Genomic DNA, 23,141 nt, shown 5'->3' on the forward strand with positions numbered 1-23,141 from the left:
GAGTTTGCATGTCTCCCTGAGCTCATGTGGGCTTCCTCCAGGTGATGCAGTTTCCTCCCACAGTCCACTGGCAGTGCTGGAAGGTGAACAGACCCCGATCTGAGTGTGCATGTATGCTTGTATCTGTCTGCTCTGCAGTGGGCTGGCATCCCATCCAGGGTGTATCCTGCCTTACCCCTGTTGCTAGATAGGCTCTGGCTTCCTCACGACCCTGTACTACTAGCTGCCAAATAAAAAAGGTCAGAAAGCTGTCCAGCTCATGAGGAAAGCTATTCTACACCACACTATTTGATATATTAGATCTAAATTATACCTGAGTTACAGGGATTTTTAAGTGCATTTAGAAAATTACACATTATTCTTATTACTAAGATGCTAATTAAGCATTGTTTTTCCTCACTGCTGAAAGCACAATGCTAACGTGTGAGTCTAAAATAATCCGACACAGCATGATGGCAGACTGTTCTGTACATTGAACATACTACAGCAGTCTGATTCCCATGGATTCTTATAAACATAAAAACAAATTCTCAGAGTTTTAAATAACTTAAATAACATAGCCTACGTAGAAAAGATCTGCAATGTGTTTAGAAATTCAGTAGGTATCTTTGTTATTGAATGAAGAGAAGCATCCTTATCCCTTCTGAAACAGTCAAGATGTCCTTGAAACAGAGTTTCCTGACACTTGATCCGGGCCTGCTGACCACACCGTTACAACACCACTGACCTCTTACCTGGAATGTCTGCTTTCATGCAAAATAGTGTTAAGGACCTCAAATTGGTCAGTGAGGCAAGAATTGCCTGTTCTTCTTCACTCATTCGTTTGGATAACACAAGCAACCTCTTGACCTTTGCTGCATATTTTTCCAGAACAAGATGCAGTTCTTGAACTATTCCTGAACTGTCCAGGACATCCAGAACCACAGAGTCTGACAGGAAGAACAACAGGCTCAAGTTTTCCAGCTCTTTTTCCGCCAGTTGTCTCATCTGCACGATGGTCACGTGCAGAAGGGGGATTTTATATTCATGTCTGTTGTAAGCCGAACACAGCACATCAATAAACTCCTCAGGTATGGGAGCAGAGAAAAAACTGATTGCCAAATTAAACAAATGATTTAATGTCCTTTTTTTCATTCTCAATCTCTCAGGATCACGAAATGAACCAGCGAACTCCTCTTCAACAGCCGGTGGTTCTGTTATTTGAAAGCGATCCTCATTCTCATTGAAATAGGTAATTTCCTTGAAAAAATGGAGGTGAAAGCTCTTGATCCCCTTAATGCTCTCTGGATACTGATTTATGAAATAAAACAGTCCGTGTAATGGAATTTGGTTGATGAGAAAGCTTTTCCCTTTCATGCCCTCTGTGATTATTGGCGAACAGGACGGTAAATACAGGGAGTCAATCAGCATTCTTAAAACCTGGTCGAAGAGAAAAGTATCTGTAACAGTGGTGCGTAAATCTGGGGCGGCATTCATAGCATGCAGGAAAGTATCAATATAAACCCGGATCTCAGGGTGATGAGTATGGAACGCTTTGATTGCCTCGTCAGCACTAAAAGCAGCGTTCTTGTTAATCCTGTTCAGTGTATGGTCCGTGACGATTGTAGCTGCTCTTTCTGACCTTGTAGAGGTGAAGGTAAGGAAATGCCCAAAGCATAAAAAAGTAGCTAAAGAATCAATCTCTTCTAAGTATTTCTGACTTTGTTCCCTCTCCTCAGGGACGCTGGAGGTCATGAGCTCGTTCATGCGCACCGCGGCCAGATACTCCTGGAAACAGACGTGAAAGACCCGATACACTGGCTGGATTCTCTGGGCTGTGAGTCTGTTCAGAAGCCCCAGCCTGAGGGCCTCTGGCTCCTTCACTCCCGCCTGGAGAAGGTCAGCCTCTGTGAATTCAAACTGCCCATGGAACTGCCCTCTCAGACAGAGCTCCCCCACGCTGGACACCGTGTCGACGCAGACACCCGTCTGCCCAGCGGAGTCTTTCCTTATGAACTGCAGGTAGCAGTCGAGGAGGCAGATGCTGGTAAACTCTCTGTTGGGGATCTTAATCCTTGACACACAGGCTGCTAACCCAAAGAGGGGGGTCTTGATGATGGGGCAGAAGGCAGGGAATGTATATAATCTTTTGTAAACATCCTCCACTTGGACCATGTTAAAAGACAGCACACTCCGTAAGATGCTAATGGTGCCATGCAGAGGAAAATCTAGGATAGCGATCAGGAGCTCAGCATGCTTCCGGATAAGGTAAAGGCTTTGGGTTCTTACACCAACGATTACTGGGATTTTCCACAAGTGGGTCCGATGAATCAACTCCTCTATCAGCATGGGAAGAGGACTTGCATCCTTCCCAAATTCATCAAGCAGGAACAGGACACGTTCTCGATAATGACGGATCAATTCCCGGAAGGTTGACTCTGAAATACCCAGCTCCTCTTTGAGAAGATGATCCCTAAGTATTTCAGTCACGCTGAGTTTTTCAGGGGCACAGTTCAAGGGAATATAAAACACTAATTCAAATCGCCTCAGAACGGGACACGCCCCCTGAGCCCAGAGCATAGCTATCATTTTCAGACAGGCTGTCTTCCCACTCCCTAACTGGCCCTCTAACACTGTGATGTTTCGCAGGTCTCTCAGCACTTCAGGCAGAGTGACCCGAGCAAGAGGAATGTTCCTGAAGTCCTTCGTCTCCATGACTACCTGCGTGTACAGCAGGCGGATATCAAAAGGAATATGGATATCGGAGAACGGGAAGGACCTGCTGAACTCCTTGGTTGCGTAGGCCTTCTTGAGGAGGAATTGCAGATTCCTGGCTTTCTTCTCCAACATATTTAATTCCAGCCGAGACTCTGAAATAATGATTAAATAAAAGACAACTGAACCAAGCTTGCATAATGATTTCTTGAATTGCATGTTAATCCTACGAGCTGGTAAATTCATCAGTAAAATGAAACTGAACTATACACCGTGCAAGACATTTACAAATGAACTGCAGGAAACGTACTGTATATTTTTCCCAATGCTGCTGCCACTATAGAGTGACACAAAAATAAATAAGGTATGAGTGAGTAGAATACAGCTCACAGAGACAAATACATGAGTTCTGACCCAAGTATTGTCAAATACCAAATAAACTATTTACTACCTGTGGAAGACGACAGGAGAAGCTGGGCAGAAACACCAGTATCTTGATTGTGCTCCTTACAAAGAGAAGACAGGCATCTCTAAATACACCGATACACGCTGAAAGACAACTAGTTTCCTAGATTATTTTCTCAAATGCTAATCTAAAATAAAGCCCTGAAATCACTGATGATATCTGGGAAACTTTGTGCCAATATTTCTTTTCATGTCTTCCTTTCATGATATCACTTGATACCTCAAATGTTTCATGCACTTTCACTTCCTGAGTGATATCTGATGTTTCCTCTAAGCTTAGTGATTTACAGTATTTGGTCTTTTAGCCTGATGCCTCTAAAATAACATCTTGGAAAATCCCCAAAATTTCCTGATGCCCTGTTTTCCTGATAGTGATTCTAGCTTCTTTCTTTTTCACCATTTAATATTATTATTTAGCTGGATTTTGCATACGTCTTTGTGTTCCTGTTTTTCATAGAATTTTGCAATGAGTGGGAAGAAAGTTTTCTGATTAAGGTTTTAAGTTTTTAAATCAAGACAGGTTCTCTAATCACTCTCCAATCACTGTGCTGATGGTTGGAACTGGATTTTGTTCCAACCAAGCTTTCAGTTACACACTTGAATCATTTACTGACTCAGCAATAGGATTAATTTGAAATGACAACGTCTGGTCGCTTTTAACACTTACTCATAAGTAATCTCAGATTCCAAAATTTTGGGTAGAAAAATAAAACTTCTAAAAATACTCCAATGCATCAACACGTTATTTAAATTAAGCCTTCAGTTAGGTAATTAAGAGGGTGGGGAACTGAAAACAAGCAGTTGGAAACTCAGGATTTTTGAATTGTCGGAAGTCATCTGCTAATCCTCCCTTTGATCTCAGTACCTCTCAGGTCTTTTTAGTGCTCCGGCTGATTCTGAGCAAGTTGGAAACAGATAGCACTCCAAGGATCAGAGCTGAATAATCAAGACGGAAAGGTGGAAGTTTTAAAAGCTATCCAAACCCTTACCTTTTTGAGGCTAACGGCAGTCTCACTTTGTTGAGGATTTTGACCGATGTTAATAACATATTGGCATCTGAAAGCAGACGTTTATTTGTGTATTAATAACATAAGATTAATGAGGTATCTTGACACTTTATAAAGATATGTAAAGGCCTTAAAAATCCTTCCTGAGGAAATTCAATCCCATTACAGATAGATGCAAAAAGATTTACAATTCTATACGTCTAGCTGCTTCCATTCTCAAGCTCACAGACTGATATGCGCAAAGAAAAATTTGCGTCTCTGAAAGTCAAAACTTGTAGAAAATGGCTTAGGCTACTCAGTGCTGCAGGACATTAATAACTGCAGTTAGATGTTTTATTACAGGTGTTTGACAGGTGGATTTGAGCGGAGGTAGCAACTTTTATCTATAGATAAAAGGAAATCTCTTTTATCTGTGGAAGAATAACGTACTGTGAGAAGATCTTCTGATGCTCCTGTACTGGATCAGCTCCTTCAGGCCAATGTGAAATCCTCCCACCACACTGAAAACACTGAACAGTTTCCTCTTCACCTACACATACATTTTTAAGTTACATCGACACATCAGAAAGATCTTTACAAGATTGACTTCTTTTCTACAGAGACCAGACTGTTGTAACCTGCTGCTGTCTGGTACAGAAGACTGCACTATATCCAGACTTCACCGTGTTTAAAATGTTGAAACGTGTCTCTCAACTTGAATAAAAAAACAAGAGTACAACTCTTCAATTTCAGCATCCACACAGAGGCTCCTGGTTTGTGTTAGGACAGACTTTAAAGCATTTCTTCTTCTCCACAAAACACTAAAGGGTCTAGAGCCCCCTTATTTAAGTGATCCGCTAAAAACATCACATACCAAGCAGAACACAGTGGTACATAGTGGACCCAGGTTTAATATGATCTATGTGCCAAAAAACTCATTAGGGGAAGGAGGGGTGGGGGGCGTCGCCACTGGGGCCTGGGACCTCCAGAGGTTTCTTGTCACCCACGGGGGGGGGTTGTTTTCTTCTCTTTCCTGGCCACATGGTCAGGTGCCGTTTACCTGCTATAGCAATCTGTAAGGCACTCTGTGGCATTCTTTTACAAAGGGCTCTAGAGAAAACAAAAGACTGATCGATTGATTTAAAATTACCAGCCACACCAAAATTAAATTTGTCCACTAATTCCGCAACAAAAACACTGATAAAAAGATAAGAACAGCAGACTTTAGAAAAAACAGTTGTGATTATATATGGGATGAGCACACCAGTGTTTCTATTAAAAATAACAAAATTGTTACTAAACTGATATGTATAAAAAGCCTGACATTGGGTGAGCACAGATGCAAGATGTCAGTGTTGGCGTTTTTAGATTTTTAAATTACCATCCTTCACCTGTGTAGAAGAAGCCAGCTTTCGCCAGTTTGGATGGGACTGCAGCTGAGTCGCTTGGCCATTGGAAGTAGGACTCCATTCGAGAGCACTCATTCTCAAATATGCTACGAAGGATCTCTTCTGACGAGGCTGTGGGGACGGAAATGGCCTTGGTGAGCGTATGGTAGCGCAGGGGTGAGCACTGCTGGCAAGCAACACTGAGCCAGAGGTTCAACTCCTGGGGTACCAAAGACATGCTGGTAGGTGAACTGGATTCTGGGAAAACTGGCCCTGCTGTGAGTGTGTGTCCCCTGTGATGGACTGGGTGTCCAGGGTGTGTGCCTGGGCAGGTCTTGCACCTGTTGCTTGCTGGGATTGGCTCTTGCTCTCCCATGACCCTGTACTGGCTGAAGCAGTTAAAAAATGGATGGATTGAAATAATAATTCTAAATCCTGTTGAGTCTGGAGTAAAGTTCAGGTTCTCCAGGTAGTCTTTGCTAGACCAGTCATTCTGTACTCACCTTTCTGACTCTGCTCTGCTATCTCAGTTTCTTCACTCACTTTGTCGACAAAGTAATGTTTGGCCTATAGTCACATAAAAAAGAGTAACAGCATAATTAATGAAAAATAATATTCCTGAAAAGGTAGCATCTTCAAACCAAATAAGACGAAGAAACCATGTTAGATTCCAATGAATATCTTACACACTGTTGTGGATTTAAAGGCAAAATTTCAAAAGGGTCAGTTTGAAGAGTTCATTTTCACATGACAAACAGACAGCTTTTGACCATCATGGAAAAATGGTTGAGATTTGTTATTTTAACATGCTATTTAAATAAATCAAATACTATGATTTCATCCCATATATGATTACCATAGCAGATCAAAATTACATAATATTTTGAAAATACAAAAATATTAAGTAAACTGAAATAAAAAGTAAAACAGTTTGAACCTGATAACAAAAAATCTTATGTACTGTGTACCCATACCGTTATTCCGTGGAATCCAACATATGAACGGATATGTTCTAAAATCTCCCTTTCTGAGAGTCTGCTATGGAGGTAGTCACACCTACGAAGAAAAATTATATTTTTCGGTTAGAAAAGAAAATCAACTGAATATTTCTCACTTAATTTTTCATCAGAATCAACACTGCTGACTACTGCACTTTGGAGTTTGCTGGTGGCACTGAATAACATTACTGTTGCATAGCGCTGGGGCCCTGGGCTAACTTCCTGGGGCTCTATGTGTGTGGAGTTTGCATGGTCTTCCTGTGTTTGTGTGCATCTCTTCCTGGGGTCCAGAATATAAAGCCCCTCCGTGAGGATGAGTCAATGTAATGTATTAGAGAGACAGAGGATACTCTCGTTTTGCAGAATATTAGCAGCTTTGGTATTAGTATCAAGAGAGAATAGTCATAGTCAGCTAGACTTTCAAACTGGAGAAAAGCTTTTGTTCTGATGGGAGATTGGCTTTACTACACTGTAACACAGTAACACAGATTCTACCATTTTGCTGCCCCTGTGGCTCTTTCCTTGGAACCAAATATAAAAAAGATGGGAACATCACAAACTCTATTATTTTGGGTACCAGGTTACACATACTGTCTTTTGGGTGTCAGTCCCATTCCTGTCCATTATGTCCTTTATGGAGGATAAGTGCAAAGCTGTTCAGTGATCTCTCAGCTCTAGACAACACACTGTCTCAGTGTGTCCCACAAACTTCCTCTGGGGTTTTGTAAGTTTTTTTAAGTAGGGCATTTACTGCATGCATCTCATCTCTGAAGGCAGCTGTTTTCTCAAGCTCTTTGTGTAACGTGTTGCACACAGTCACTTTGAAATGAGCCTGTAAGGTGTACAACACATGGGCTCCCAGAGGACAGTGCAATCAAGCTGCCATCAGTCACTACAAATAGACCTCTGTAGTGTCACTCATAGTGTATTGGCAGGTCTGCATTACAGGCTCCCATAAATCCACACAAAGGCTTGATTGATGGCTAAAGAGGTGAGTAACGCGTGTTGTGCTCCTGGAACTCGGTCACACTGAAACGAGCCTGTAACATGTGCAGCAGTGCTCTCAGGGCCTGAACAAAGTACTAAAGTGCACTCAAGAGCTCTGTAGTGACTAGACACTCATATTGTTTAGGCAGATCTGTTTCAGGCTCTTATCAGTCCACACAAAGGCCATTGTCACAGAGGACTCTGCTCCACTGCAGGCAGGTGCACCAGAGGTGACCGACTCCAGCTTCCAGGTTCCAAGATGTAATGAGGTGGCTGAGCGCTAGTGGAACAGGCAAAGTCACTCAAGTACAGTGCGTCCTAGACAGCCATGAATGATGAAATAAGAAGAGGACAAAGTTTTAATCAATATCCAAAATCTGTATAGTAGATATCTTGAAACCTGATATTTGTTTTTTTTCTGAAGCTTGCAGGCATTCAGGGTTCTAGTTTCTTTTGATGCTCAGTGTCAATGGTCACAGACTTTAGAAGTTACACCTCAGCACCTGAAGCGGAGGGCAGGGCAGCACAGGGGGCGCAGGGGTTGGCACTGCTGCTCTGAGCCACTGGAACCCTGAACTGGATAAAGGGGAACTGAAATTGATGCGATGACCTGGAAGTGATTAAAGTGCTATTGGGTGTGCTCTTTCTCCTCCCTGTCGTCAAACACAGCGAATCCGCATCGCTTACTCTGGAAACCACTTGGCGTGCTCCCTCCAGGGGTCACTGGCCACCTCCCAGTCTCCCAGCCGGCCTCCGCAGGAGAAGCACTGCACGTGATCCTTAACACCTGCAGCCACAGAACGAACAGCAAAATCAAGAGCAGGCGCAACCTCTTCCACGGTCTTCTATTTAATTATATATTTATTATATTATTATGATTAAATATTGATTACAGTACATTGATTATATAGCTGTATATGTCGTTTTTAAGCCATGTTTTTTACCACGCTCGAATATTCATCTGTCCATATCTTTGGAAGGGAAACACAGAAAGCCTTCAAACCAAATGCATTTTAAAGACCACGACATGTGAAAATGTTCACAGTCTCCACATAAAACTATCAGTGAACTAATTCTCTTTTTTTAAACCTCCGGTTTTTCATCGATGCGTAATTACGCACTAACTGGAACCCAGGGGGACCGCTGTGTACACACGTTCACAATGCGAGAAATACTGCTCAATACGACTTCATGTGAAAAACTCGTATATCACCATAGGAAGCATAACAGCATAGCCTCCAATTACCCAGACCACAAAAACAAAGGAATAAAGCTTTGTTTGATTTCTGAAACCCTTTCTTTATGTCCTGTTTTCATTCAGGTAAGGGTCAACTATATACACAATACTGCTGACAGTAGGAAAATTCCTTTACTCAGCAGCGTCTTAAAACCAGCACCCATGGTGGTCAAACCGATTTTTTTTTACACAGAAGACTGACACACAGCTTCGTGTTGTGAATCTTTTTCTAAGAAAACATGTGAGTGGGGGAGGTGGACTTGCCCTTATTCTACTTTGAAAATACCTGTGAAACTGGTTCCTTTACAATGTAGACACAGAGAGAGAGAGTGAGAGAGAGTGAGAAATACGATAACTTTGCTCATTAAAGTAGGGCTTTTGGGCTCAAGTAAATTTGCGCCCTACCACTGTGTACAGACAGTACGAACATGTTGTGAGATTTAGAAATATAAAAATGTCAATATAATGATGATAATATTTGCTATTTTAGTTTTTCAAAGACATTTTTATTTGTTAAAAGAAAACAAAAGGCAACAGCTGGGTTTGAACACTTGACCTCAGGATTACAGCTCAGTCACTTAAGCGATCACACCACCAAGGGAGTCATGTGATGAGCATAGCTCAATGGAAAGTCTTATACTACTATTTGTGCAACAGTACATGAATATAGTTATACCGTTATTAATTTCTTTAGATACGCGATTCCATATTATATTCCCTATTAATCAAATTCTAAAAGTATGCTTCTCTTTACTCCAATATCGAGTGTATTCGCAGAAAAGCTTAAAACTATCACTTTTCTCACAAAGTACTATATATTGTATAAACGGTCAGTAACATCATCAGAGGGAGCAAGGAGCACGTAAAAACGTTTCCGAAATAACCACATGTAAGACTTTGATGCTTAAAATGTTTAGGGAGAAATGGAATACTGGTGTGTATTTTTTCTTTAAAATACCAAGACCAGCAATACACAGTTTACATAATATGTTTATGTTCCTAAATTAATATCGTTTATGACCTTTAGATGCGTTATGCTCCTATTCTTTTTATGCTCAGCTACTAAAATTTCCCTTTAGTGGTAAAATTCCATATAAATATTCAATACTAAGCGGATTAAAACGAGCACAGTAAAGAGATTAAATGATTAAATCTTTCCACAACCAACCAACGCACCACGAGTGCCCCGTCGGTCATTTTGGCCAGCCAATCACATACCGCGGTAGGGCGCGGTGGCGCATGCGTAGATGCCCACGGTACAGGTTCGTACCGTGCATTTTGAATGGCTGCATCTGTACTTCCAGATTATACCATCTGCATTGGGTCCGGAGCTACGCTTCAAGGGAGCCCTACCCAGAATCAGAAAGCCTGCACAAATGTCCAGCATTCACCTAACACCTCCTGCTCCTTACATCATTCACATCGCCAAACTGTTACCGGGGAACAGACTTCAGTTAACTAAGGAAAGCACGCTGTGAAATAAAGACATTAAAAATAAAACTACTTTAAAACATCCTCTCCCTCGACTACTGAAGAGGGTCTTCCTCTGCATTCTAGGTTCAAATTTACTTCTAATAAATTCAAATCACTAACCTAGAATCAATTCAGGATCTTACCAGTATAGAAAAATCCACAGTCAGACAGCACAGCTGGCTCTGTCTCGCAGTAAAAGGGCCAGTTGCTGAAAGTCCCAAGCCTCTCGCTGTCTTCTGTATAACCTACTGGACCACTGCTTTCAAGACCTTTGACCCGGATGTCGTACTTATTAATGTTTCCCACTTCCAGCCCCTTCTGGAACGCACAGTCCTCCTGGTATTTTTGGTGCAACTGTGTGGGGGTTTGAAAGCTTGCGATAGTGACGACAACCCCACAACAGAAACACTGCACAGCCGATCCATATCCAAAGTAAAAGAACCCAGCACCGGCCAGCTCTTCAGGCGCAAAGGGGGAAAGAGAGGGATAGCTCTCAAACGATTTCAGCCTGGCCAGTTCGCTCCTCATTTTGTAATCATATCCCCGTGTGTTGTCTTTGACAGCTGCTTTCAGACTGCGGCTGTAGAATTCTGAAATCGCTTTCGCACTAAGATTCAAATGAGAAGAGCAACGTAATTCCCAGTCCTCAAGCTCAATTTCAGGATCTGGCTCTTTCCTGGCGTGCTCCATGCTCTAGGAGAAAACAAACAAAAGCATTGTCAGAGAACACTGCTGAATTGAAACTCGACTGCCTATCAATGTGTTAGTCAGAAAACAAAAAAGAAAACAAAAGAATCTGAGTCAGTGATGAAAATGTCACGCAACATTTCCAATTGTGACCACATGTTTTGTTCACTGTGGTAAACTAGAACACTGTTTCGTAATATGAAACTGGACAAGAATCAAAACACCGATAGTAAACAATCATATCACAATCATGCATCCATTTTCTAAACCATATTATCGTGAACAGGGTTTGTGAGGGATGCAGGAGCCTATCCCAGCAAGCAACAGGCACAAGGCAAGATAGACCATGTACATGTCGCCAATCCATCATATTATAGGAAATGAACACAGGGCCCCAGTACTACCATGCGTCCCTTGCTTGCTGGGATAGGCTCCAGTTCCTACGCAACCTTGAATTGGATGATGTGGTTAGAATACGGATGGATGTACAATATAACCATTATTTAAATAATGTACTGTAAATACATTATTTCCACTGCAAATACTAGCTTATGTGCTTCTGCTTATATCCCAGAATTATCATTGTTTCTAACATAAACATTTATCTAAGAACCTTAGGGTCAAGGTCTGAATTCTGTTAGTCTTCTTTTTTGCTGATCACGTGGCAATTTCTAGTTGCTTTATAAGCCAGCTATTGAAAAACACAGTAATTGTCTGTTCTGTCTGACCAGAAAAGCATGGAAATGTCTTTCAAATATTCAGTCCTGAAAGACTGTGACCCAGACAGCTCAGGGCAGTTTTTTTCAACTCTACAGCAATACAAGGACCGAAGAAGAACTTGGACACAAGTAGAAATTGGGTTTTTAAGGGGAAGCCATTCAGTTATTAATCCTGGAAAGGGTGGAGCTCAGAAACCAAAATAAACTGGAGATCAGCACACTCCTGCTGCTAAACCTGCGATTATTAGGATATTACCGCTGTCCTGAGACAGCTGCCCTTCGCCTGCAAGGCAGTCGGCTTTCTTGACTTATTGATGAAGGTCTGACGGGACGAGCGAATGACGCCTCCCCCCGTCGTCCAGCTCGCTGACAACATAGAAGCGGAAGAGTCGCTGTGGCTCGTTGGTCTAGGCGTATGATTCTCGCTTTGGGTGCGAGAGGTCCCGGGTTCAAATCCCGGACGAGCCCTTTTCCTCTTCTTCCACACTCCTGGGACCTGATATCCACATCACCTCGCAGCGTCTGCTCACGGCAAACGATGGAAGGTGACTGATGACTGAAGGAGCCTGGTCAATCCTCATCACGTGGCACAATGACAGCGTGCAGTCAGCTGTCCAAGGCGGCAACCTCGTTGCTCGTTCAAAAGAACACGTCCTGAAAACTCCTCACCGCTATGTGGTAAATGAGCACCGCGATCGCTTGTTGTCATGCGCCATTACTTGAGAAATGCAGAAGCAAAAACCGCCCTCTCTCAGCCACCGAAACGTGTGCGGGGCTCGCCTTGCGCTCTCTGCGCCTCGCATATTTGCGGAGCTGTCTGCTCTTCTTTCTGTTGAAGTACTCAAAATACTTCACCGTCCTGCAGAGCGTGATGTGCTCGCTGACAGCTTTCAATATTTGAAGGAAAACTACGAGCTTGATGGCTCGAATGTGAATGTTAAGCAATCGTTGATCAAACGCACGTCTTCTAAGGATTCGTGAGAGTATTCTCACCACCGTTTTCACTCGGATATACTTTTCATTTGCTAAGCTGCCAAATCGGACGAGAAAATGCCGGAGACGCACTCGGTGCAGACTGAGGTGGGGAAGGAGGCGTGGCCCTTCAATGCTTGACAGCTGAAGGACGTTGAGCGGAGGAGAACCTATCAGAAGTCGCAGAGGCTAAAGGAGAGCACCTGGCTCCCAGAGCTCCAGACTCGCACCTGGAGGATGCGGGCATCGATCCCGCTACCTCTCGCATGCTAAGCGAGCGCTCTACCATTTGAGCTAATCCCCCTCGCTTCAGGCTTCTCGGCATCATGTCTTACCGCCCGCTGCCCTTGGTCTGCAAGGCAGTCCTTTCAAGTGCGATGAAGACGCACGAATAGACCTTCCTTGCCTATTGTACGAGCTGAACTTTTGTGCTCCTCAATTCAATGCTCTTTCCATCAACTCATCTTGTCTTTTGACGCTTGGGGTTTTGCGCTCCTTTGACTCTCGGCATATCGGGTGACTTGAAACACTGAAGTTGTTGCTTACGGAGTGTGGAACATTGTTTTGCAACTGTCATGACGCTGTGTGAGCCTTTCATCGGCAACAGGGGCAGGCTGACAGCAGCGCCAGCGAAAGTTAGGGCAAATTTGTGGACTTAACTCTGAATGTGAGGGTTATGTAGGAAAGGGGTGCGGCTTTGCTCCTCTCCCGTGTAAAGGTGACGCTTTCCACGTGGTAGGCACGCAGACGTGGTTCTGAGCGAATAGTTGCTGCAAGTGTCTGAAAAGAGCAAGAAAGCGAGTGGCCCTGCCCCGTGTGAGGATCGAACTCACGACCTTCAGATTATGAGACTGACGCGCTACCGACTACACCAACGAGGCCAGCTGCGGCACTCGGGCCGGAAAGTTTGCCTCACAGGGATTTCAGACGCCTGTTCCCTAATCTTGCGACACCCGCTGCTGGGTGTTGCATTTGCCTTTTGATCTCACCCGAGACTTTGGGGCTTTGTTTCTGTCGCGAGTCTGTCTTTCACAGCTCACCTAGCACAAGTCTCTCTGGCTGAAATGGCCTCTCTGCTTCAGCATCGTGCCCTCACTCAGCCATTAAAAACATCACTCGGACCTCTGACATGCTGCCATGAAGTGTCAAGAGAGAGTGGCGGAGACGCACTTAAGCCAGAGAGAAGATGAAAAGGGGGCGTGGCTGCTAAACGCTCCACACTCTCCTCGCAAGGCGTGATCAGGGGTTAAAGGACACCTTTCGGCACACCGAGCGCTCAGCGTACACCTGGAGGACGCGGGCATCGATCCCGCTACCTCTCGCATGCAAAGCGAGCGCTCTACCATGTGAGCTAATCCCCCTCGCTGTCCCTTCCTCCTCGGCGTCGCCTTGTGCCGCTTGTTCCCCTCTTACCGGGCGCCGTCCTCTGCCCTTCGCCTGCAAGGCAGTCGGCTTTCTTGACTTATTGATGAAGGTCTGACGGGACGAGCGAATGACGCCTCCCCCCGTCCTCCAGCTCGCTGACAACACAGAAGCGGAAGAGTCGCTTTGGCTCGTTGGTCTAGGCGTATGATTCTCGCTTTGGGTGCGAGAGGTCCCGGGTTCAAATCCCGGACGAGCCCTTTTCCTCTTCTTCCACACTCCTGGGACCTGATATCCACATCACCTCGCAGCGTCTGCTTACGGCAAACGATGGAAGGTGACTGATGACTGAAGGAGCCTGGTCAATCCTCATCACGTGGCACAATGACAGCGTGCAGTCAGCTGTCCAAGGCGGCAACCTCGTTGCTCGTTCAAAAGAACACGTCCTGAAAACTCCTCACCGCTATGTGGTAAATGAGCACCGCGATCGCTTGTCGTCATGCGCCATTACTTGAGAAATGCAGAAGCAAAAACCGCCCTCTCTCAGCCACCGAAACGTGTGCGGGGCTCGCCTTGCGCTCTCTGCGCCTCGCATATTTGCGGGGCTGTCTGCTCTTCTTTCCGTTGAAGTACTCCAAATACTTCACCGTCCTGCAGAGCGTGATGTGCTCGCTGACAGCTTTCAATATTTGAAGGAAAACTACGAGCTTGATGGCTCGAATGTGAATGTTAAGCAATCGTTGATCAAACGCACGTCTTCTAAGGATTCGTGAGAGTATTCTCACCACCGTTTTCACTCGGATATACTTTTCATTTGCTAAGCTGCCAAATCGGACGAGAAAATGCCGGAGACGCACTCGGTGCAGACTGAGGTGGGGAAGGAGGCGTGGCCCTTCAATGCTTGACAGCTGAAGGACGTTGAGCGGAGGAGAACCTATCAGAAGTCGCAGAGGCTAAAGGAGAGCACCTGGCTCCCAGAGCTCCAGACTCGCACCTGGAGGATGCGGGCATCGATCCCGCTACCTCTCGCATGCTAAGCGAGCGCTCTACCATTTGAGCTAATCCCCCTCGCTTCAGGCTTCTCGGCATCATGTCTTACCGCCCGCTGCCCTTGGTCTGCAAGGCAGTCCTTTCAAGTGCGATGAAGACGCACGAATAGACCTTCCTTGCCTATTGTACGAGCTGAACTTTTGTGCTCCTCAATTCAATGCTCTTTCCATCAACTCATCTTGTCTTTTGACGCTTGGGGTTTTGCGCTCCTTTGACTCTCGGCATATCGGGTGACTTGAAACACTGAAGTTGTTGCTTACGGAGTGTGGAACATTGTTTTGCAACTGTCATGACGCTGTGTGAGCCTTTCATCGGCAACAGGGGCAGGCTGACAGCAGCGCCAGCGAAAGTTAGGGCAAATTTGTGGACTTAACTCTGAATGTGAGGGTTATGTAGGAAAGGGGTGCGGCTTTGCTCCTCTTCCGTGTAAAGGTGACGCTTTCCACGTGGTAGGCACGCAGACGTGGTTCTGAGCGAATAGTTGCTGCAAGTGTCCGAAAAGAGCAAGAAAGCGAGTGGCCCTGCCCCGTGTGAGGATCGAACTCACGACCTTCAGATTATGAGACTGACGCGCTACCTACTACGCCAACGAGGCCAGCTGCGGCACCCGGGCCGGAAAGTTTGCCTCACAGGGATTTCAGACGCCTGTTCCCTAATCTTGCGACACCCGCTGCTGGGTGTTGCATTTGCCTTTTGATCTCACCCGAGACTTTGGGGCTTTGTTTCTGTCGCGAGTCTGTCTTTCACAGCTCACCTAGCACAAGTCTCTCTGGCTGAAATGGCCTCTCTGCTTCAGCATCGTGCCCTCACTCAGCCATTAAAAACATCACTCGGACCTCTGACATGCTGCCATGAAGTGTCAAGAGAGTGGCGGAGACGCACTTAAGCCAGAGAGAAGATGAAAAGGGGGCGTGGCTGCTAAACGCTTCACACTCTCCTCGCAAGGCGTGATCAGGGGTTAAAGGACACCTTTCGGCACACCGAGCGCTCAGCGTACACCTGGAGGATGCGGGCATCGATCCCGCTACCTCTCGCATGCAAAGCGAGCGCTCTACCATGTGAGCTAATCCCCCTCGCTGTCCCATCCTCCTCGGCGTCGCCTTGTGCCGCTTGTTCCCCTCTTACCGGGCGCCGTCCACTGCCCTTCGCCTGCAAGGCAGTCGGCTTTCTTGACTTATTGATGAAGGTCTGACGGGACGAGCGAATGACGCCTCCCCCCGCCCTCCAACTCGCTGACAACACAGAAGCGGAAGAGTCGCTGTGGCTCGTTGGTCTAGGCGTATGATTCTCGCTTTGGGTGCGAGAGGTCCCGGGTTCAAATCCCGGACGAGCCCTTTTCCTCTTCTTCCACACTCCTGGGACCTGATATCCACATCACCTCGCAGCGTCTGCTCACGGCAAACGATGGAAGGTGACTGATGACTGAAGGAGCCTGGTGAATCCTCATCACGTGGCACAATGCCAGCGTGCAGTCAGCTGTCCAAGGCGGCAACCTCGTTGCTCGTTCAAAAGAACACGTCCTGAAAACTCCTCACCGCTATGTGGTAAATGAGCACCGCGATCGCTTGTCGTCATGCGCCATTACTTGAGAAATGCAGAAGCAAAAACCGCCCTCTCTCAGCCACCGAAACGTGTGCGGGGCTCGCCTTGCGCTCTCTGCGCCTCGCATATTTGCGGGGCTGTCTGCTCTTCTTTCTGTTGAAGTACTCCAAATACTTCACCGTCCTGCAGAGCGTGATGTGCTCGCTGACAGCTTTCAACATTTGAAGGAAAACTACGAGCTTGATGGCTCGAATGTGAATGTTAAGCAATCGTTGATCAAACGCACGTCTTCTAAGGATTCGTGAGAGTATTCTCACCACCGTTTTCACTCGGATATACTTTTCATTTGCTAAGCTGCCAAATCGGACGAGAAAATGCCGGAGACGCACTCGGTGCAGACTGAGGTGGGGAAGGAGGCGTGGCCCTTCAATACTTGACAGCTGAAGGACGTTGAGCGGAGGAGAACCTATCAGAAGTCGCAGAGGCTAAAGGAGAGCACCTGGCTCCCAGAGCTCCAGACTCGCACCTGGAGGATGCGGGCATCGATCCCGCTACTTCTCGCATGCTAAGCGAGCGCTCTACCATTTGAGCTAATCCCCCTCGCTTCAGGCTTCTCGCCATCATGTCTTACCCCCCGCTGCCCTTGGTCTGCAAGGCAGTCCTTTCAAGTGCGATGAAGACGCACGAATAGACCTTCGTTGCCTATTGTACGAGCTGAACTTTTGTGCTCCTCAATTCAATGCTCTTTCCATCAACTCATCTTGTCTTTTGACGCTTGGGGTTTTGCGCTCCTTTGACTCTCGGCATATCGGGTGACTTGAAACACTGAAGTTGTTGCTTACGGAGTGTGGAACATTGTTTTGCAACTGTCATGACGCTGTGTGAGCCTTTCATCGGCAACAGGGGCAGGCTGACAGCAGCGCAGCGAAAGTTAGGGCAAATTTGGGGATTTAACTCTGAATGTGAGTGTTATGTAGGAAAGGGGTGCGGCTTTGCTCCTCTCCCGTGTAAAGGTGACGCTTTCCACGTGGTAGGCACGCAGACGTGGTTCTGAGCGAATAGTTGCTGCAAGTGTCTGAAAAGAGCAAGAAAGCAAGTGGCCCTGCCCCGTGTGAGGATCGAACTCACGACCTTCAGATTATGAGACTGACGAGCTACCTACTACGCCAACGAGGCCAGCTGCGGTGCTCGGGCCGGAAAGTTTGCCTCACAGGGATTTCAGACGCCTGTTCCCTAATCTTGTGACACCCTCTGCTGGGTGTTGCATTTGCCTTTTGATCTCACCCGAGACTTTGGGGCTTTGTTTCTGTCGCGAGTCTGTCTTTCACAGCTCACCTAGCACAAGTCTCTCTGGCTGAAATGGCCTCTCTGCTTCAGCGTCGTGCCCTCACTCAGCCATTAAAAACATCACTCGGACCCCTGACATGCTGCCATGAAGTGTCAAGAGAGAGTGGCGGAGACGCACTTAAACCAGAGAGAAGATGAAAAGGGGGCGTGGCTGCCAAACGCTTCACACTCTCCTCGCAAGGCGTGATCAGGGGTTAAAGGACACCTCTCGGCACACCGAGCGCTCAGCGTACACCTGGAGGATGCGGGCATCGATCCCGCTACCTCTCGCATGCAAAGCGAGCGCTCTACCATGTGAGCTAATCCCCCTCGCTATGCCTTCCTCCTCGGCGTCGCCTTGTGCCGCTTGTTCCCCTCTTACCGGGCGCCGTCCTCTGCCCTTCGCCTGCAAGGCAGTCGGCTTTCTTGACTTATTGATGAAGGTCTGACGGGACGAGCGAATGACGCCTCCCCCCGTCCTCCAGCTCGCTGACAACACAGAAGCGGAAGAGTCGCTGTGGCTCGTTGGTCTAGGCGTATGATTCTCGCTTCGGGTGCGAGAGGTCCCGGGTTCAAATCCCGGACGAGCCCTTTTCCTCTTCTTCCACACTCCTGGGACCTGATATCCACATCACCTCGCAGCGTCTGCTTACGGCAAACGATGGAAGGTGACTGATGACTGAAGGAGCCTGGTCAATCCTCATCACGTGGCACAATGACAGCGTGCAGTCAGCTGTCCAAGGCGGCAACCTCGTTGCTCGTTCAAAAGAACACGTCCTGAAAACTCCTCACCGCTATGTGGTAAATGAGCACCGCGATCGCTTGTCGTCATGCGCCATTACTTGAGAAATGCAGAAGCAAAAACCGCCCTCTCTCAGCCACCGAAACGTGTGCGGGGCTCGCCTTGCGCTCTCTGCGCCTCGCATATTTGCGGGGCTGTCTGCTCTTCTTTCCGTTGAAGTACTCCAAATACTTCACCGTCCTGCAGAGCGTGATGTGCTCGCTGACAGCTTTCAATATTTGAAGGAAAACTACGAGCTTGATGGCTCGAATGTGAATGTTAAGCAATCGTTGATCAAACGCACGTCTTCTAAGGATTCGTGAGAGTATTCTCACCACCGTTTTCACTCGGATATACTTTTCATTTGCTAAGCTGCCAAATCGGACGAGAAAATGCCGGAGACGCACTCGGTGCAGACTGAGGTGGGGAAGGAGGCGTGGCCCTTCAATGCTTGACAGCTGAAGGACGTTGAGCGGAGGAGAACCTATCAGAAGTCGCAGAGGCTAAAGGAGAGCACCTGGCTCCCAGAGCTCCAGACTCGCACCTAGAGGATGCGGGCATCGATCCCGCTACCTCTCGCATGCTAAGCGAGCGCTCTACCATTTGAGCTAATCCCCCTCGCTTCAGGCTTCTCGGCATCATGTCTTACCGCCCGCTGCCCTTGGTCTGCAAGGCAGTCCTTTCAAGTGCGATGAAGACGCACGAATAGACCTTCCTTGCCTATTGTACGAGCTGAACTTTTGTGCTCCTCAATTCAATGCTCTTTCCATCAACTCATCTTGTCTTTTGACGCTTGGGGTTTTGCGCTCCTTTGACTCTCGGCATATCGGGTGACTTGAAACACTGAAGTTGTTGCTTACGGAGTGTGGAACATTGTTTTGCAACTGTCATGACGCTGTGTGAGCCTTTCATCGGCAACAGGGGCAGGCTGACAGCAGCGCCAGCGAAAGTTAGGGCAAATTTGTGGACTTAACTCTGAATGTGAGTGTTATGTAGGAAAGGGGTGCGGCTTTGCTCCTCTCCCGTGTAAAGGTGACGCTTTCCACGTGGTAGGCACGCAGACGTGGTTCTGAGCGAATAGTTGCCGCAAGTGTCTGAAAAGAGCAAGAAAGCGAGTGGCCCTGCCCCGTGTGAGGATCGAACTCACGACCTTCAGATTATGAGACTGACGCGCTACCTACTACGCCAACGAGGCCAGCTGCGGCACTCGGGCCGGAAAGTTTGCCTCACAGGGATTTCAGACGCCTGTTCCCTAATCTTGCGACACCCGCTGCTGGGTGTTGCATTTGCCTTTTGATCTCACCCGAGACTTTGGGGCTTTTTCTGTCGCGAGTCTGTCTTTCACAGCTCACCTAGCACAAGTCTCTCTGGCTGAAATGGCCTCTCTGCTTCAGCATCGTGCCCTCACTCAGCCATTAAAAACATCACTCGGACCTCTGACATGCTGCCATGAAGTGTCAAGAGAGAGTGGCGGAGACGCACTTAAGCCAGAGAGAAGATGAAAAGGGGGCGTGGCTGCTAAACGCTCCACACTCTCCTCGCAAGGCGTGATCAGGGGTTAAAGGACACCTTTCGGCACACCGAGCGCTCAGCGTACACCTGGAGGATGCGGGCATCGATCCCGCTACCTCTCGCATGCAAAGCGAGCGCTCTACCATGTGAGCTAATCCCCCTCGCTGTCCCTTCCTCCTCGGCGTCGCCTTGTGCCGCTTGTTCCCCTCTTACCGGGCGCCGTCCACTGCCCTTCGCCTGCAAGGCAGTCGGCTTTCTTGACTTATTGATGAAGGTCTGACGGGACGAGCGAATGACGCCTCCCCCCGTCCTCCAGCTCGCTGACAACACAGAAGCGGAAGAGTCGCTTTGGCTCGTTGGTCTAGGCGTATGATTCTCGCTTTGGGTGCGAGAGGTCCCGGGTTCAAATCCCGGACGAGCCCTTTTCCTCTTCTTCCACACTCCTGGGACCTGATATCCACATCACCTCGCAGCGTCTGCTCACGGCAAACGATGGAAGGTGACTGATGACTGAAGGAGCCTGGTCAATCCTCATCACGTGGCACAATGACAGCGTGCAGTCAGCTGTCCAAGGCGGCAACCTCGTTGCTCGTTCAAAAGAACACGTCCTGAAAACTCCTCACCGCTATGTGGTAAATGAGCACCGCGATCGCTTGTCGTCATGCGCCATTACTTGAGAAATGCAGAAGCAAAAACCGCCCTCTCTCAGCCTCCGAAACGTGTGCGGGGCTCGCCTTGCGCTCTCTGCGCCTCGCATATTTGTGGGGCTGTCTGCTCTTCTTTCTGTTGAAGTACTCCAAATACTTCACCGTCCTGCAGAGCGTGATGTGCTCGCTGACAGCTTTCAATATTTGAAGGAAAACTACGAGCTTGATGGCTCGAATGTGAATGTTAAGCAATCGTTGATCAAACGCACGTCTTCTAAGGATTCGTGAGAGTATTCTCACCACCGTTTTCACTCGGATATACTTTTCATTTGCTAAGCTGCCAAATCGGACGAGAAAATGCCGGAGACGCACTCGGTGCAGACTGAGGTGGGGAAGGAGGCGTGGCCCTTCAATGCTTGACAGCTGAAGGACGTTGAGCGGAGGAGAACCTATCAGAAGTCGCAGAGGCTAAAGGAGAGCACCTGGCTCCCAGAGCTCCAGACTCGCACCTGGAGGATGCGGGCATCGATCCCGCTACCTCTCGCATGCTAAGCGAGCGCTCTACCATTTGAGCTAATCCCCCTCGCTTCAGGCTTCTCGGCATCATGTCTTACCGCCCTCTGCCCTTGGTCTGCAAGGCAGTCCTTTCAAGTGCGATGAAGACGCACGAATAGACCTTCCTTGCCTATTGTACGAGCTGAACTTTTGTGCTCCTCAATTCAATGCTCTTTCCATCAACTCATCTTGTCTTTTGACGCTTGGGGTTTTGCGCTCCTTTGACTCTCGGCATATCGGGTGACTTGAAACACTGAAGTTGTTGCTTACGGAGTGTGGAACATTGTTTTGCAACTGTCATGACGCTGTGTGAGCCTTTCATCGGCAACAGGGGCAGGCTGACAGCAGCGCCAGCGAAAGTTAGGGCAAATTTGTGGACTTAACTCTGAATGTGAGGGTTATGTAGGAAAGGGGTGCGGCTTTGCTCCTCTTCCGTGTAAAGGTGACGCTTTCCACGTGGTAGGCACGCAGACGTGGTTCTGAGCGAATAGTTGCTGCAAGTGTCCGAAAAGAGCAAGAAAGCGAGTGGCCCTGCCCCGTGTGAGGATCGAACTCACGACCTTCAGATTATGAGACTGACGCGCTACCTACTACGCCAACGAGGCCAGCTGCGGCACCCGGGCCGGAAAGTTTGCCTCACAGGGATTTCAGACGCCTGTTCCCTAATCTTGCGACACCCGCTGCTGGGTGTTGCATTTGCCTTTTGATCTCACCCGAGACTTTGGGGCTTTGTTTCTGTCGCGAGTCTGTCTTTCACAGCTCACCTAGCACAAGTCTCTCTGGCTGAAATGGCCTCTCTGCTTCAGCATCGTGCCCTCACTCAGCCATTAAAAACATCACTCGGACCTCTGACATGCTGCCATGAAGTGTCAAGAGAGTGGCGGAGACGCACTTAAGCCAGAGAGAAGATGAAAAGGGGGCGTGGCTGCTAAACGCTTCACACTCTCCTCGCAAGGCGTGATCAGGGGTTAAAGGACACCTTTCAGCACACCGAGCGCTCAACGTACACCTGGAGGATGCGGGCATCGATCCCGCTACCTCTCGCATGCAAAGCGAGCGCTCTACCATGTGAGCTAATCCCCCTCGCTGTCCCTTCCTCCTCGGCGTCGCCTTGTGCCGCTTGTTCCCCTCTTACCGGGCGCCGTCCACTGCCCTTCGCCTGCAAGGCAGTCGGCTTTCTTGACTTATTGATGAAGGTCTGACGGGACGAGCGAATGACGCCTCCCCCCGTCCTCCAGCTCGCTGACAACACAGAAGCGGAAGAGTCGCTTTGGCTCGTTGGTCTAGGCGTATGATTCTCGCTTTGGGTGCGAGAGGTCCCGGGTTCAAATCCCGGACGAGCCCTTTTCCTCTTCTTCCACACTCCTGGGACCTGATATCCACATCACCTCGCAGCGTCTGCTCACGGCAAACGATGGAAGGTGACTGATGACTGAAGGAGCCTGGTCAATCCTCATCACGTGGCACAATGACAGCGTGCAGTCAGCTGTCCAAGGCGGCAACCTCGTTGCTCGTTCAAAAGAACACGTCCTGAAAACTCCTCACCGCTATGTGGTAAATGAGCACCGCGATCGCTTGTCGTCATGCGCCATTACTTGAGAAATGCAGAAGCAAAAACCGCCCTCTCTCAGCCTCCGAAACGTGTGCGGGGCTCGCCTTGCGCTCTCTGCGCCTCGCATATTTGTGGGGCTGTCTGCTCTTCTTTCTGTTGAAGTACTCCAAATACTTCACCGTCCTGCAGAGCGTGATGTGCTCGCTGA

General features: G+C 47.8%; 1 protein-coding gene and 19 non-coding genes across 23 annotated transcripts; 6 read left to right on the forward strand and 14 right to left on the reverse strand.

Moving 5' to 3' along the window:
- Nucleotides 1-269: 269 nt before the first annotated feature.
- Nucleotides 270-11,004, reverse strand: LOC148660640 (baculoviral IAP repeat-containing protein 1-like). Of its 4 annotated transcripts, XM_088638030.1 has the most exons (10): nucleotides 10,372-11,004; nucleotides 8,206-8,305; nucleotides 6,508-6,589; nucleotides 6,037-6,100; nucleotides 5,537-5,665; nucleotides 4,596-4,695; nucleotides 4,149-4,215; nucleotides 3,146-3,200; nucleotides 2,759-2,849; nucleotides 1,297-1,419 (listed from the first exon to the last, which is right to left on the reverse strand). In XM_088638030.1, the coding sequence occupies exons 1-10, from the start codon at nucleotides 10,916-10,918 to the stop codon at nucleotides 1,413-1,415; spliced, it is 1,242 nt and encodes a 413-aa protein (XP_088494156.1). In that variant the 5' UTR covers nucleotides 10,919-11,004; the 3' UTR covers nucleotides 1,297-1,412. The 4 variants fall into 4 exon arrangements, with proteins under 4 accessions (XP_088494155.1, XP_088494153.1, XP_088494156.1 ...); XM_088638027.1 differs by having other exon boundaries at nucleotides 272-2,849; XM_088638031.1 differs by lacking the exons at nucleotides 1,297-1,419; nucleotides 3,146-3,200 and having other exon boundaries at nucleotides 2,688-2,849.
- A 1,026-nt stretch (nucleotides 11,005-12,030) lies between these two features.
- On the forward strand, nucleotides 12,031-12,102 carry trnap-ugg (transfer RNA proline (anticodon UGG)). Its single transcript has one exon. It is a non-coding gene; the product is annotated as a tRNA-Pro (tRNA).
- Nucleotides 12,103-12,837: 735 nt separating this feature from the next.
- On the reverse strand, nucleotides 12,838-12,910 carry trnaa-agc (transfer RNA alanine (anticodon AGC)). The gene has a single exon. It is a non-coding gene; the product is annotated as a tRNA-Ala (tRNA).
- Nucleotides 12,911-13,414: 504 nt separating this feature from the next.
- Nucleotides 13,415-13,487, reverse strand: trnam-cau (transfer RNA methionine (anticodon CAU)). Its single transcript has one exon. It is a non-coding gene; the product is annotated as a tRNA-Met (tRNA).
- Nucleotides 13,488-14,156: 669 nt separating this feature from the next.
- trnap-ugg (transfer RNA proline (anticodon UGG)) lies at nucleotides 14,157-14,228 on the forward strand. Its single transcript has one exon. It is a non-coding gene; the product is annotated as a tRNA-Pro (tRNA).
- A 735-nt stretch (nucleotides 14,229-14,963) lies between these two features.
- On the reverse strand, nucleotides 14,964-15,036 carry trnaa-agc (transfer RNA alanine (anticodon AGC)). The gene has a single exon. It is a non-coding gene; the product is annotated as a tRNA-Ala (tRNA).
- A 504-nt stretch (nucleotides 15,037-15,540) lies between these two features.
- trnam-cau (transfer RNA methionine (anticodon CAU)) lies at nucleotides 15,541-15,613 on the reverse strand. The gene has a single exon. It is a non-coding gene; the product is annotated as a tRNA-Met (tRNA).
- A 405-nt stretch (nucleotides 15,614-16,018) lies between these two features.
- Nucleotides 16,019-16,091, reverse strand: trnaa-ugc (transfer RNA alanine (anticodon UGC)). Its single transcript has one exon. It is a non-coding gene; the product is annotated as a tRNA-Ala (tRNA).
- A 189-nt stretch (nucleotides 16,092-16,280) lies between these two features.
- On the forward strand, nucleotides 16,281-16,352 carry trnap-ugg (transfer RNA proline (anticodon UGG)). Its single transcript has one exon. It is a non-coding gene; the product is annotated as a tRNA-Pro (tRNA).
- Nucleotides 16,353-17,663: 1,311 nt separating this feature from the next.
- trnam-cau (transfer RNA methionine (anticodon CAU)) lies at nucleotides 17,664-17,736 on the reverse strand. The gene has a single exon. It is a non-coding gene; the product is annotated as a tRNA-Met (tRNA).
- A 407-nt stretch (nucleotides 17,737-18,143) lies between these two features.
- trnaa-ugc (transfer RNA alanine (anticodon UGC)) lies at nucleotides 18,144-18,216 on the reverse strand. Its single transcript has one exon. It is a non-coding gene; the product is annotated as a tRNA-Ala (tRNA).
- Nucleotides 18,217-18,405: 189 nt separating this feature from the next.
- trnap-cgg (transfer RNA proline (anticodon CGG)) lies at nucleotides 18,406-18,477 on the forward strand. The gene has a single exon. It is a non-coding gene; the product is annotated as a tRNA-Pro (tRNA).
- Nucleotides 18,478-19,212: 735 nt separating this feature from the next.
- Nucleotides 19,213-19,285, reverse strand: trnaa-agc (transfer RNA alanine (anticodon AGC)). Its single transcript has one exon. It is a non-coding gene; the product is annotated as a tRNA-Ala (tRNA).
- A 504-nt stretch (nucleotides 19,286-19,789) lies between these two features.
- Nucleotides 19,790-19,862, reverse strand: trnam-cau (transfer RNA methionine (anticodon CAU)). Its single transcript has one exon. It is a non-coding gene; the product is annotated as a tRNA-Met (tRNA).
- Nucleotides 19,863-20,267: 405 nt separating this feature from the next.
- Nucleotides 20,268-20,340, reverse strand: trnaa-ugc (transfer RNA alanine (anticodon UGC)). The gene has a single exon. It is a non-coding gene; the product is annotated as a tRNA-Ala (tRNA).
- Nucleotides 20,341-20,529: 189 nt separating this feature from the next.
- On the forward strand, nucleotides 20,530-20,601 carry trnap-ugg (transfer RNA proline (anticodon UGG)). Its single transcript has one exon. It is a non-coding gene; the product is annotated as a tRNA-Pro (tRNA).
- A 735-nt stretch (nucleotides 20,602-21,336) lies between these two features.
- Nucleotides 21,337-21,409, reverse strand: trnaa-agc (transfer RNA alanine (anticodon AGC)). The gene has a single exon. It is a non-coding gene; the product is annotated as a tRNA-Ala (tRNA).
- Nucleotides 21,410-21,913: 504 nt separating this feature from the next.
- Nucleotides 21,914-21,986, reverse strand: trnam-cau (transfer RNA methionine (anticodon CAU)). The gene has a single exon. It is a non-coding gene; the product is annotated as a tRNA-Met (tRNA).
- Nucleotides 21,987-22,391: 405 nt separating this feature from the next.
- trnaa-ugc (transfer RNA alanine (anticodon UGC)) lies at nucleotides 22,392-22,464 on the reverse strand. Its single transcript has one exon. It is a non-coding gene; the product is annotated as a tRNA-Ala (tRNA).
- A 189-nt stretch (nucleotides 22,465-22,653) lies between these two features.
- Nucleotides 22,654-22,725, forward strand: trnap-ugg (transfer RNA proline (anticodon UGG)). Its single transcript has one exon. It is a non-coding gene; the product is annotated as a tRNA-Pro (tRNA).
- The last annotated feature ends 416 nt before the right edge of the window (nucleotides 22,726-23,141 follow it).

Source organism: Lepisosteus platostomus, chromosome 6, assembly GCF_059453375.1.
Source record: "Lepisosteus platostomus isolate fLepPlt1 chromosome 6, fLepPlt1.hap1, whole genome shotgun sequence".
NCBI lineage: Eukaryota > Metazoa > Chordata > Actinopteri > Semionotiformes > Lepisosteidae > Lepisosteus > Lepisosteus platostomus.

Excerpts from the sequence above, each read along its gene's own strand:
- LOC148660640 (XM_088638027.1), bottom strand. The coding sequence starts at position 10,918 with ATGGAGCACGCCAGGAAAGAGCCAGATCCTGAAATTGAGCTTGAGGAC. Across the intron at positions 6,590-8,205 it reads CACGCCAAGTGGTTTCCAGA|GTGTGACTACCTCCATAGCA; the intron begins GTAAGCGATGCG and ends TTTTCTTCGTAG. Across the intron at positions 4,216-4,595 it reads CATCAGAAGATCTTCTCACA|ATGCCAATATGTTATTAACA; the intron begins GTACGTTATTCT and ends GTCTGCTTTCAG.